Below are 13,924 nucleotides of genomic sequence, written 5' to 3'. Positions count from 1 at the left end.
ATTGATGTTTATTAGCACATAGTTATTGAATGTCATCTTTGGAATTGAGGGGGTATTACAGTAAACCTTCGATGTTGATTTACTCAAAGTAATTGGTGGTGTTTAAAGAGTTGAGGTTAACTTTTGCTACCTTTTTTCTTACTCATTTTTATGTTTTTTCCCACAGGAAAATTCCTCCAGCATCTAATAACTCTATGTCTACACATGCTCCTCATCGGAGCAGCACAAATGCAATGCCTTTGTTGCAACACAGTGTCAGAGCAACAGGATTCACTTCACTCTCCACAGTTTCGTCATCACCCATGACAGTTACTCCTCCATGCACATCTGTTGAAAGTAAGGTACTGTCCTACGGAACTTCTCTCAATACCCATCCTACTTCAAGTACAGTGGGTCCTGTTTGTAGTATGCAATCAAGACAAGTGTCTTCATCCCCATCTATGCCTTCAGTGCTTTCCTCAGTACCTTCACCAGTATCCAGCAAACCTCAAAAATTAAAATCCAACAAATCTTTAAAACCTAAGGAATCTTCTGCTAGTAGCATAAACTGTTCCAGTAGCAGTGGTGGCTCAGGAAAGAAGCGTAAAAGCAGTTCGCCTCTGCTAGCACAGTCTTCTCATTCCGTTGAGTCTTTTAGGAAAAACTGTGTGGTGAACTCTGGGGCCTCCAATCACTCGTCGATGGCATCTCTGTCCCACAGCAGTGCAAACAGTGTTGGTGTCAATTGCTTGACTAATAAAGTGAATGCTGCTAGTCTCAGACATGACCAATCAGGGAGGGGGCCTACTACAGGAAGCCCTGCAGAATCGATAAAGAGGATGAGTGTGGTGATGAACAGCAGTGATTCTACTCTGTCGTTAGGACCTTTTGTTCATCAGTCCAGTGAACAGACTGTAAATTCTCACAGCAGTTTATCCCATACTTCCTTAGACAAATATATCGGAAAGAAGCACAAATGTTCACCTAGTTCCAGCAGCAGCAGCATAAACAGCAGCAGTAAATCAAATAAGGTTGCCAAATTGCCATCTGTGAACAATGTCCACTCAAAACATGCAAGTGCAATCCCAGGGACTCAAGGACTGACGAATAATTCTCTTCTTCATCAGGTAGGTGGTGATCGAATTGCATTTGTTGTGCCTCATAACTGGTTATCTCTGAACTGAGCTGGATCTGGGACATATATATGTCCTGGTATCAGTATTAAAAATTTGAATTGCGTGTTTCCTTTTTAAAGTTTAAAGTAAATGAGACTTAAGGTGCAATTCAGTAATTTTTTTACACACTTTAATTGTGCAAGATATATCACCCAGATTGTTGAATAATCCATTTATTTTCAGACATTGGCTATACATGGTTTATAGTTTTTTCATGGGATTAGTACATATCTTTTTGTCTGCAAAATATTTATTCGCATAGCATGTGCACTATATCAGTTAATACGAAACTATAGATCTGTCGCCAAGATTGCTACACAATCACTCCACAAAAGCTGACGTGCTTTGTTCCACCTACTAAGTTGATATTTCCAAATTCAAAGCACATTGCAGTGATGTGCAGTGCCTGCACTCTTTATAAAATGGAGTATACACATTAAAGTTATTTGGATCTTATATTTTGAAAGTGTTCTGTAGATACTGTTGATATTGTTAAACTGGTCGTTATGGCGAAAAGAAATGCCATGTTTTAGAAGTGGACCGTTCGGTGTATGTAAGCCTACATAATCAAAGATGCATTTTACTACTGTGATTACATTGCACTTACCAAAGCATTTGCGGTAACAGATGCATTGACAAGTTAAATATGCCTCCATTATTTACATGACGTGGTTATCCTGATTATATAGACAGTAATTAACCCCTTCGGTGCGTCGGACAGCTGGGAGTCATCCGATGCTACAGTGCTTGTGTGTGTCGGAGAGCTAATGGCCACCCAGGCATGTGGCACAGGAAATCCCTCTGGTGCGGGCACTAGAGGGACTTTTCTACAGTCCAAAACAGCCTTGGGAGCTGGGGAATATCTTTCCCAGCTCCCAAGGCTGTTCTGGGGTTTTCAGTGAAATGATGATCAGCGCGCCAACGTCAGTTCACTGAAACCGAAACTGAAATGAGCCGATCTGCTCCTTTTAGTTTCACTTTCTACGTGGTCGTGGAGCTAAATCACCCACTCCAGCACGTAGCAAGATAGGAGAGGTATCATTGGAAAGAGGAAAATATCTCTCTTCCAATAGCACCCCTCCCCAGTGGATCCCTGCTTGCTCTCCCACCATCGTTTTTGGGCTTTATTCACTCTATTTGTCTAGAGTTTTCTATAGAGGAGGGTACAGAGGAAACCGTTTCAAGGGAATGGGTAAGAGCACGCCAACACTTAACTCCCCTTTCCCCCAGTAAGCAGTGACTTGCCTACATTTCCCCATATCATTTAACACCTGTCAGGGGAAGACTTCAACAATTTTTCCCCATTTCCCAATCGATAACATCAGACAAATTGGTGCTAGACATGGCTATTGCCTGGAGCTTACCAGCAATTCTCCCAGTATTCCACCTCACACACAAACTCTCGTCAGAATACCTACAGCTCCTCAAACAGGAGGTACAAGTTCTTTTAACAAAGGGAGCCATAGAACCTGTTCCATTACAATACCAAGGTACTCTCTGTACTTTCTAATCCCCAGAAAGGATGGCTCCTTAAAACTAATTTTGAACCTAAGAATGTTAAACCTGTACATACAGCCGCACCCATTGCTCTCTGCAGTTGTGGAACACACAAAACTTATCAAAATGGCGGCCCTTCATCCACCCTGTTCTAACAGCAGACGCATTCTCACAGTTTGGGTGCCCATCTACAGAACCTGACAATTCAGGGTCTGTGAGACAACAAGCACAAAGATCTCCACATCCGCTATCCAGAGCTTCTTGCTGTATCACCTTGGGAAAGTTGTCTTAGTCCGCACGGACAATATGACAGCTATGTACAAAAACAGGGGGTGGACACTCTGCAACTATCACGCCTCTCTCAGACCATTTAGTGTTGGGTAATCCATCATAACATTCATCTTCTGGCAGAGCATCTCCCAGGAGTGAACAATTAAAGTGCCGACCTCATCAGCGGAATGCGGCAACGAATACACAATTGGGAACTTCATCCCCAAGTTTTCCTTCAATGCTTTAAAAACATGGCGGATTGCGCAGCGTAGATGGGAAGCGGAATTGGAATACAAGTTTTCCCCCCAAGGAATGGCAAGACATTATACATAGAGCCAGAGCCTCCTCCTACAGTACTGCTGGTAAAGCAATGTTTTTAAAATTGCACATTATTGGTATTATACACCGGCGAGGCTAGCTATATGGAAACCGGGAGGGAATGGGCAATGTTTGCATCAATTTGGTCAATTGGGTATCCTTGCACACATTCTTTGGTCATGTCCGAATATACTGGGCTATTGGGAAGCAATCTTTCAAGAGATAGACCACATATACCACACCAACTTATTGCTATGACTCCCCAATGCCTTGTTGTAGCCTCTTAGATCTTGTCAAGGCAGAGCAATCACCCTAGCACTGGGATCAGCCAAACAGGCATTGTTATCTAGTTCGGGAATGAAGGAGATACCTTCTAGACTGGATTGGTTATATAAATTATGGGTATCACTGGGAATGGAGAAGATTACAACCGGGCTCATATGTTCTCTCCTAAGTTTGATAAAATATTGGGTACCGCCATAGAATTCTTATCCAACGAATTTACAGAACTCACATGCCCCAGATATCTCCAAGTACGACAGCTTACTAAGACTCCTCCAAGGACGAATGAAGGTAGCAGATCCTGGACGCCCACACAGTGTCCGCTTGACTTAGAGCACACACCAAGAAAAAGATTGGCCTACCTCTCTCCACCCTTTTTTCCTCTCTTGTTTCCTCTACATTCTTTATTTCATTGAATGCTATTGATCCCCACCAACCGGTGGATGTAAGTGGCTGCTATTGTTTGTGTCTTTTCAAAAATAATGAAAGATTCAAACCATAAAAAATGGTGGATTCTCACAAATAGATCTGTTCGCCACAGTGGACAACTCAAAATGCCCAATCTTCGGCTCCAGGTTCCCACACCCTCTATCCTAAGGCAATGCCCTATGGATTAATTGGTCAGGTATAATTGCCTATGCTTTTCCGCCTCTCCCTCTGGTTCGGAAGCTCAGGAAAACATCACTCACACTGATTTTGATGGCTCCCACATGGGCCCGTCAACCGTGGTTCACCACACTCTTGGACTATTATTCCACATCAAAGCTGCATCTCAATTCCAGCCATCGTACTCAGAACCATGGAGAAATCAGACACCCAAACCCCAAGGAGCTCAATCTAGCGATTTGGCTCCTGAAGTCCTAGAGTTTGGATACTTAAACTTGCCACCAGATTGTATGACTATTCTTAAAGAAACAAGAAAGCCTGCCACCAGACCATTTTATGCGGCAAAATGAGAGATTTGTTGTATATTGTAACAACAATAATATTGATCTGCTAGATGCCTCTATTCAAAATATTATGTGTTACCTTTTGCATATACCGCGAGCTGGTCTTGCCTACACATCCATTCGATTGCACCTTGCAGCAGTCGCCGCATATTTCCTTCAAATAAATTTTGGATTGCATACATCTGATCTCTACGTGGCACAAAACACCTGTATCATTTTATCTGTTTTTAATGAACGAGTTTTTTTTTTTTTTTTTTTACCATGGTAAATGGAAGTGCTTGCCTGCTCTGATTAATACTATCTTCCTTTTGTTACTGCTTATTTTATCTTTGTCTTATGTCTCTTGCTTTTAGAAGCCATCAGACCTCCATAAATACCCAGACCGTGGGTACTTGTTTAAGTGGTTTAGCACTTTCTAAATATTATCCAAGTGTAAAATAGTTGTTATCCAGTTGCTAACTTTTAAACGGCTGATCCTGGTAAACCTTCAGCAGAAAGTTAGCTTTCTCATCCTAGTCCAATGTGTTATAGTTTCTTGGGACTCTGCGCTGGCTCATTTTTCAATTGGAAAACAAATGCTTGAAAATAATGTGCTAAAACTAACTGCAAGAGTAGTGGTGAATGAATGATCCTTTTGAGCTTGAACTGCAGGATTCATCACTCCTTGTTTCAGTCTTGTCTCCTCGCCTGGCCCAATGGGGAATTGAGCCAGAAACAATATTTTTTTATTGCGCTGTTTATTATACATTTGTGTGCTGCATTTTTTAAACTCGTGCTACCACTTGTCTTGCTAACTTAAAGTTCTGGTTTTAAAGTGCAAATGTAACTAACTTGTCATTTCTGTGCTAACTAGTACTTGCAACCTTTTAAGTCACCTGTGCTCTTATTCCTCTTGCACTATTAGTCCTTTCAGCAGGAAGCGCCTTGAAACTAAATTCAGTGTGCGAGGAGGGACTCTTTCAGAGCAGGGTGTGGAACCTAATGCCAGGAACAGAGTTTGCACTAGGTGTCAGAACTCTCTAGAACGTTGTCTTTTCTTTACAGGAATGGTCTCACTTGTTTGTTTTACTGAAGCCCCATACTGTTGATTAGCCACTGCTGAAATCGCTCCAGAATCGGTCCCTGAATTATCATTGCTATCCATGCAAAGTGGTGGAAATGTTTCGAGGAAGCATAAAAAGGCTGAGTAATACCACTCTATTATATGGCACAGATTGCTTTGGAGGGGTTTTAAAATATTTGGGACATGCAGTGAGGACATTTGTGGCTGGGTGTTTATTGGCCGACTTCTCTACTCACCCTGAGACATGCCGTCTACCAGGCTAATATGAGGAACATCGCCCAGCTGAAAGATGATTGCCTTTGGCAGCCTTCAGAAACGTAAGAGGATTCAAGGTTGAACAGTCCTGCTTCCACTAGTTTTTCCTGGCAGAGGACAGTATGCCTTTCAAGGTTGCATAAGTGTGCTTCTCTGACAGTGTATCTTTGCATCTCATGCTATCTTTTTTGTGCTGCAAATGTACATCTTGACCTTGTAGTTTGGTCCAAACTAAGCATGCCTTTAATAAATAATTTTAAAAAGCAAGTTGACATGCACTGCCAATTTCCCCCCCATCTGCACCCATACACACATCTATGTGGCCTGTTTCAAGGCTAGCTAAGCTGAATACCAAGAAGATCAGTCTGAAAGATTTTGACAATCAGACTTCATATTCTACTATTGGAATATTTAAATGAAATTCCCTGCTATAGAGTTGACACATTATTGGATCTGTCCTTGCAAGATAAATAAGAAGGATATGAGAGATGCGGGAAATAATCTTCAGTGAACCCATACTAACCTAAATTCTTCTATTTTAATTTAACCATGGTTGGGATGCAGTTGTTAACTGCAACCACACTAAAGATGCCTCTACATCCCTCCTGCTCCTCTCACCCCTTAAATACAAGCACACCTCTCCCTTCATAATTAACATGTACATTTGGGACCAGACTTGATCATCTGTGCGTACCCCTTGGCAAGGCTTTGTAATATTGGGTAAGAATCTCTTCCCCCTGGTGTACAGGGCAGAAAATCATGACTGTTCTAATGGCCTGAGTCCTTGGTATATTTCTACGCCTCTCTCATTGACGGGGAACAATTTGCACCTCTGTGGTGACCCCCTTTTACACTTGTTCAGTAATGGAAAATGCACAGTATCAAGTGTGAATATTTGTTGAATTGACCCATATCCATGAGAAAAGCCTCCTCCTCTTAGAATGGATGCTCGAATGTTTCCAATTCCAAATAAGTGTTTGTGTCTAGCTTTAACAAAAGTCAATAAACTGTGCAGGACGAAACCATTGTTTCTCTGGTCATTTCATATTTGTTGGGTGTGCTGATCCTTCAGTATTGTCATTATTCATCAATTTTGCCGTTTATTTCAGACTTCGATGTTATAAATCATAGGTCTGAAATCCCAACGAGTATCACTGGGCTAATGTGCCTCTAAGCCATATACGCTGTCGGTCAACTGGATATTTCTGTCGGGTCTCCAAAAAAACCGACAGCGTATATGGCTTAGAGGCACATTAGCCCAGTGATACTCGTTGGGATTTCAGACCTATGATTTATAACATCGAAGTCTGAAATAAACGGCAAAATTGATGAATAATGACAATACTGAAGGATCAGCACACCCAACAAATATGAAATGACCAGAGAAACAATGGTTTCGTCCTGCACAGTGTATAATTAATGCTGTCCACCAAAGAAACAATTGCCCTGACGAAGTTCTTTTGCAAGAACGAAACGCGTTGGCTGTTTATGAACTATCACTTTGTAAGAAGAATAAAGAGCAAGATTTGAAAATATAAACATCACTGGATGGACACTTTTATTTGGACTTTTCGAAGTGGTGCGACCTACAGTGGGCCTAAAAGTTTTGGATCAAGTGGATCACCCCCGGGAAACTGTGGGGGTTGTAAGGTTGCACACTGTGTTAGCTAAACAGCTTTTCTTTTCTTTTTTCACTGAATATCCGGGGGGGTAGGTGAGAGATTGGTCAGGAGAGGTGCAACCTGCACCTTAGGGTACAGTAATTGAACCGTTTCTTTGTTTGGGCTAGTAAAAGTCAATAAACCATGCACATTTTATAACATTACATTAACAATTATAAATGTATAATACAATTATTCAAAAATATCAATTGTGTTTATTGGGAATTAGTTGATAAATTTGCAAAATTACTCATGAAGTTGAAGCTCCCTACAAATTAGTATTAAGTGCAGGGCCGTGCAAGAAAGGTCATGGCAGGACACTAATGATATAAGAAATGCAGGTTCCATTTGATGTTAAAAAAAAAAAAAAAAAAATTAAAATCAGGATCTTCATTATTAACTTAGATGTCATGCCCTCTTGACTTTCAATCCACCTGAAAAGAGATGAAAGTGCATATAATCTCCTACAAGATTCATAAGTTTAAACAAATAGGATGCAACACTGCACAAATTTATGTGGTTTGCAAGTGTACCATTGTACTGGACTGTCTCTGACATTAAGGTCAGAATACCTATACCAATTTGGTATCTCATTAAGTGCAGTAATTTATTTTAAGAGAGGGATTTTTGACCTGTAAGACTTTAACCCACATTCCTTAATCATTGCTATCGCTTTCCAAACCTGGTCACCAGTTATGTTGATAGTCCCCCAATAATGTGTGAATAATAGCGTAGGTTGACATTTACTGAGATGAGTTGGCCAAAAGAAATAGCCTAGTCTCAACAGACTACATTGATTGTGGTAGGTCGGGTCAGGCTAGACATTTCAGCCAAACCGTATTTTGGTGTTGGTTAACCCAGACTTTAGTCATATGTACTGGTGCGCCATAAGTGAGTGATGCAATTTTGGAACATAATCCTTGAATAATGGAGCCACAGCTAAGCCACCCATCAATGTGAGGTTTTAGTAGCTCTGTGGCCATCATGATTGTAAAAAGCGTTTTAGCAGCTATTATCGGCCCCCACATAATTCTCAAATGCATTCAGGTTTCTAAATACATGTACTCTGAAACCAGTTTAACTCTCTGCTTGCTGAGATTAAAAGACTTTTTAGAATCGGGTTCATCAAAAACTATGCCCTTTGATTTTCTTTGGTTATCACAATCTTTCTTGTTCTGCAATATTATGATTAGCACCAGTAGCACACTAGTGATCATATGATCAGTATACATTCAACACGTTTCTGCCCTGTGTGACTAGGATGTTCTAGGCATTCTTCAGGACCATAGTATTTAGTCACTCTGCTCCATAAAACGTGTACACATACTAATATCAAAAATATACTCCGACTTATATTCTTGACCAATAGTGCACAATGGCAATGCTTGTTGAGTGGGTCAAATCGCCCCAAGGACAATGTGTAAGGTCCGACTCTACCGTCTACGGAGTCTCTCCACACGTAGAGCTCCTACGTGTGTAGTTCTTGCTCTATGTAGGCTCTGGCTGGAATAACTCCTGCCAGAATCTCCATAAAGCAAGTACTCTGTAGACTGTAGAGTCAGACATTACACATTGCTATCAAGAATTGTAGTCCATATACTTCCTATTTAAATGTTTTGTTAATGGATTTCCAGTATTAAAATGGATAAGTGAATATGCGAAGGCATAAGTCACGTCCATGTCCTCCATGATAAAGTCATCAAACTTCAGTCATTACTTTTTTATCATCCTGCAAGAAACCCTAGGCTTCCAAGCTCAAAGTCTCTCAAACGGGACTACCGAAGTAAATCTTTTTTGGGGAAAAGTGGCATTCTAGCTGAGCTTCATCCCTAAGAAAAGAAAAGTGTACTTAATATTTGAACTAATAACCATTTTGTTCATAGTTTGGTCTCCAGCTAATGCGACCATTTTGTAAAAAAAAGAAATTATTCCACAAGAGGAGGGCATACACCCACACCTGTCTCTTCAAAAAAACATGACCATGCTTGCTCTGTGCCTTGTCATCTTGTCCCTGAACTCACCTCAGAATCTTACAAAATCAAAAAATTGCTAACGAATTCTAGTCCATTTTTCTCCTATTTAACTGTTTTGTTAATGGATTTGCAGTATTAAAATGGATGATGATAGACACAAATGTTTATGGCCACAAGGAAGCTAGCTGTATGGCAACCCCTATATGGTCATGGCATAAGATATTCTGAACCTGAAGACTGCAGTTAAACAAGTTCCTTTTGCCCCCTCAACCCACTCCCCCGCCCACCAGATTTTCATGATGGAGCAATTGGCTGCAAAATGGAATACATTTGGTTGTTGAACTGGGCAGTGCACTGATAGCATGTGATTAAGTAAGAATGATGACATGAAAACGTGGAATATGTTTCCCTTGGTTGCACATAGAAGTACACGTTGTCTACTGTCGGCAGTTCATTAAATAAAATGCTGCTTTGTGGTTTTGGATCAAGTATCTGACAAGCAAGCTTTAAGGGTAGAAAAGTAATTGCAAAAGAGAGATGAAATGCTGCAAGGACGCTACATGGTAAAGTTAAAGCACACAGACTATATATGACGGGAGGTGTGGGTGTGATCAAACTTTTGGCACTTGTTATTATGGTAAGTGAACTCTCTACTACACGATCTCTTTTGTTTAGACCTCCTACTTCTGATATGGTATTCTGAAGTCACTAAATATTTGAGAGTGCTATAAAAACAAAAGAAAACTTAAAAGTAACCTATGTGGTCATTTTGGGCAAATGTAAATGTAAAGTACGGCGATAACGGAACATGGGCAAATAGTCCTGAGAAACATTAACAACCACGTTTGGGGGATAAGTGATACAATATAGATGACTTAGAAAAGCAGGGGTTTGTAAAGTAAAGAAATTCAGTCAGTGTGTTAGTGGACATGTAGTTGGTCACACAGTATGATGATTTCAGGTCATTCTGTGATAATAATTCTTAACCCTTTCCCTGCTGTAAAATGTGTAATTTTTTTTTTGTTTAAAGCACTCTACTATGTGCAGTCATGGCACCACTGCAAACTGTATATTTTTGTTTGTTCCTGTAGACCTTTTAGTTTAGCAAACTCCCTGTCAATATGTAATTGCAGGCTGAAGATGTCTCTAAATATGAACTATTTGTTTCTTCAATAAGATTCCTCCATAACCTTTTGCTAGTCTCAAACAGACAAATGTAATTGTTGCGCTGCTGATTAAAGACATGTTCTCTTAAATGTCGTGGATTTGCAGTACCAAATAAATTAAAAGGATGATAGTTTGCAAGTATGTAAGATTCACTCATCAGCAACCGGTATCAACCAAGGCTTTTATTATATATTTAGTCATCATATCTGTAAATTCTATTAATAGCATTCTCTCTTCCCTGAAGAGTTTGTGGAGCTTCCCTCTTCTTAAGCCCACTCTCCCATTCCATCAAAAGTCTCTCTAGGGATCTTGAACAGGAACCCCCGTTCCATGTGCCGAGGAGATCCGAGTGTAGGATCAACCAAGTCCACTATCAAAGCTTGAGGGACATGCCAACTTGATCAGAATCTGAGTCACAGCAGATTTGATTGATCTCAATTTGTCACACAAGCTGAACCCAAATTAATCTGAGACCGGGGGGAATGAAATAAGCTTTCATTATTGTCTAATGAAGGTCGTATTGTACTTCTTGATCAGCCTCATGGTTTTAAGTAATCAGACCTCATCTAAAGAATTCCTCTTCTGGCGAGCGGCATTAGATGAAACTAGTGTATCAAAGGGGTCTACTGGAATTCAAATGCTAGATTAGTCTTGCCGCTAGTTTATTCTACATCCATGATCTTCAAGGTGAGACAGTAGCTCTGCTCTGTATTCCTCAGTCTGCAGTAGCAACATTAGTAGTAGGTGAATTCATAGAAAAACGAAAACATAGAAACCACATTGGAGGAAACCAAAAAATGGAAAACCAATTTTAAGGAAATAACATTTTTTTAAAGGAAAGATGTTTTAAAGAAAATCAAAAATTACATTAAACCTGGGTGGAGTCTAGGACTACTGTAGGCTTTTTGGTCTCGGGGATGGATCATGTTCAGGGCGATGAGGGGGTTCTTTTAGGACTCCGAGATTGGTAGAGTGCAAGAGTGGAGAGGGCTTATCTAAAAGAAACACAATACTTATACATTCCTTACCTTAGAATTACCCCCAGGCGTCAGACTGGATCCGGAAAGATTTTTCGTCAGCAGTACCTCTGCGCATCGGAAGGTGGCGTTGATTGGCTCCGCGTTCGTCGTCTGCATCATGGTCGCCGGAATGACGTCGCAGCAGCTACTTAGACTCCGCCCTCGTGCGCGGACGTCAGTTCTTTCGTTTTTCCGCGCCAGCCAGTGCAGATCCGGGAAGAGCGGTACCTCAGTCATTTTTTTACTAACTTTTTCTCGACTTTGTCGGTGTCTTGTTTTGAGTCTTCAACTCCGAACAGGTGCACGAGGAATGCCCGGTTTCAAGGCCTGCGGTTCCTGTAACTGTCTGATTTTGGGGACGGGTCCGCACTGTGTGTGCCTCTTTTGCCTGGAGCGCGACCATGACCCCAAGTCGTGCTCTGACTGTCAGTTGTTGACACCGAAGGCTTTGCGGGAGCAGTCCCGAAAGCTGCTTGAACGACTGCAGTCGGCTCCGCGCTGTTTGAGGTCCCGGTCAAGAGAGAGGTCGAGGGACCGGTTGTGGATCCACCATCAGTCTGTCTTGAAGTCTTCGCACTCGGGGTCGGGTAAGTCGAAGAAGCATCATTGCTCTTCACCTCGTCTGTCGGCCGACTCGACGAGGCGTGTGGGTGGTGCCGGTTCCGCGCGCGAAGCCTGAAGGGTCGACTCCAAGCTTCCCTCTTTCCGAGACCCAGAGCGACCCCCGCCCAGCTTTGTACGTTCTACGAAGCGATGCATGCCATCTTTGGGCAGACCGACCCCGCCGGCGCACCTTTGGGTCCCGCGGACTCTGTTGGGGGGGGGGGGGGGGCCTAGGTCTTCGCTGCCTGCGGCTCCTTGGATCCAGGACTGGATCCGGATCTGCGCCAGTTGACCTTATTATGCCTCCACCAGCACCGCCTCCGACGGCACCACTACCGTACCAGACGCCGGTCAGCTCCCGGCCGGAGTCGACCCCAGCCTCCTTCCTGACACTGACACTGTGCCGGATCCGGTGCAGAGTGGGGTTTTCGTGCCCCTGTTCACTTCTGGGGCCCCTTTCCAACCACAGTGGCAACCAGAGGAAGATGAGGAGGGCTGGGAGGGGTCAGGTGACCCTTTAACTGGCCAGCTTGGTTCTGAACAGGACTGGAGAGAGGAACTGGGGGATGCCAGTGGTCTTGACACTTCACCTGACCATGGCATGTTGTCTCCTCCTACTGTGGCTACGGAGGAGGAAGCATCATACGCTGTGGTGTTGCGTAGGGCGGCCAAGGCTCTCAACCTCAAGCTTCCTTCGGTGGCGGTCAGGACTAACCTCCTGACTGAGGTGCTTCAACCGGTGGCAAGCTCTTCGGAGCCCCTGCTTCCGTTTAACGAGGCCCTCACTGACAACCTTTTGGGCACCTTGTCCAGGCCCAACACGGGGGCTCCCGTGGACAGGATGATCACCCGGCTCCAGGCGACCCCACTTTCCTTTCCCAACCCGGAGAGCTTGGTGATCCAAGCCGCAGCCTCCAAAAGCGCCTTCCCTACCGCTCCACCGGAAACGGAATCCAAGAGGCTGGGCCATCTTGGCAAGAAAATATTTTCTTCCGCCAGCTTAGGACTGCGGTCTGTAAACACCGCATGTCTCTTGGGCCGTTATTTGCACTCTGTGTGGGATACGGTGGCGCAAGTGCTGCCTCAGTGTCCGGAGGAGGCCCGGGCAGTGCTCTCTCAGGCTGTCGACGCAGGGAGAGACGCAGCTAAGTTTACAATCTGTTGTGGACTGGACACCGCCGGCTCTCTGGGCAGGACCATTTCAATGTCGGTAGCACTCAGACGCTATGCATGGATGAGGTCCACTGGCTTTTCAGGGGATATCCAGAACACCTTGATGGACATGCCCTCTGAAGGCCGTCGGCCGCCCTAGAGCACTTCAAGGACTCACGGGTGACGGCCAAGTCCTTGGGCCTCTCCTCCCATCTGGCACAGTCTGCTTTTCGCCCCTTTCGTGGCTACGGAAGTGGTGCCCCACTACGTCTCGCCCAGGGCCACAGGCCGCAGCAAGGTACCCAACCTTCGAGCGTTCGGGGATCAGGGGGCAAGCGGGCCGGCCAGTCCACCAAACCCCCATGCCTTCCCCCCCCTCCCCCCCCCCCGCAGCAGCCTCCAAACCCTCCTAGTCTGTCCTTTCAGGACCATCAAACGCTAGTGGGCGGCAGGATTCGCCATCACCTCCTCCACTGGCGCGACATCACTTCGGACAGGTGGGTTTTGCAGATAGTCCGAAGGGGCTACTCCCTCCCCTTCGAGACTACCCCTCCAGCCAT

At 43.6% G+C, this 13,924-nt stretch overlaps 1 protein-coding gene across 1 annotated transcript in view; it reads left to right on the top strand.

Annotated features, from left to right (window-relative positions):
- The window catches only part of ATXN7 (ataxin 7), a 312,870-nt gene that overhangs the window by 286,564 nt on the left and 12,382 nt on the right, over positions 1-13,924 (top strand). The window contains exon 10 of the mRNA XM_085624702.1: positions 167-1,106. Within this exon, the coding sequence (XP_085480828.1) occupies positions 167-1,106 (940 nt within the window). The remainder of the gene's footprint in view (positions 1-166; positions 1,107-13,924) is intronic.

Source organism: Triturus cristatus, chromosome 9, assembly GCF_964204655.1.
Source record: "Triturus cristatus chromosome 9, aTriCri1.1, whole genome shotgun sequence".
NCBI lineage: Eukaryota > Metazoa > Chordata > Amphibia > Caudata > Salamandridae > Triturus > Triturus cristatus.
The sequence above is the reverse complement of the archived record's forward strand: the minus strand, read 5'-3'. Positions and strand labels throughout refer to the sequence as shown.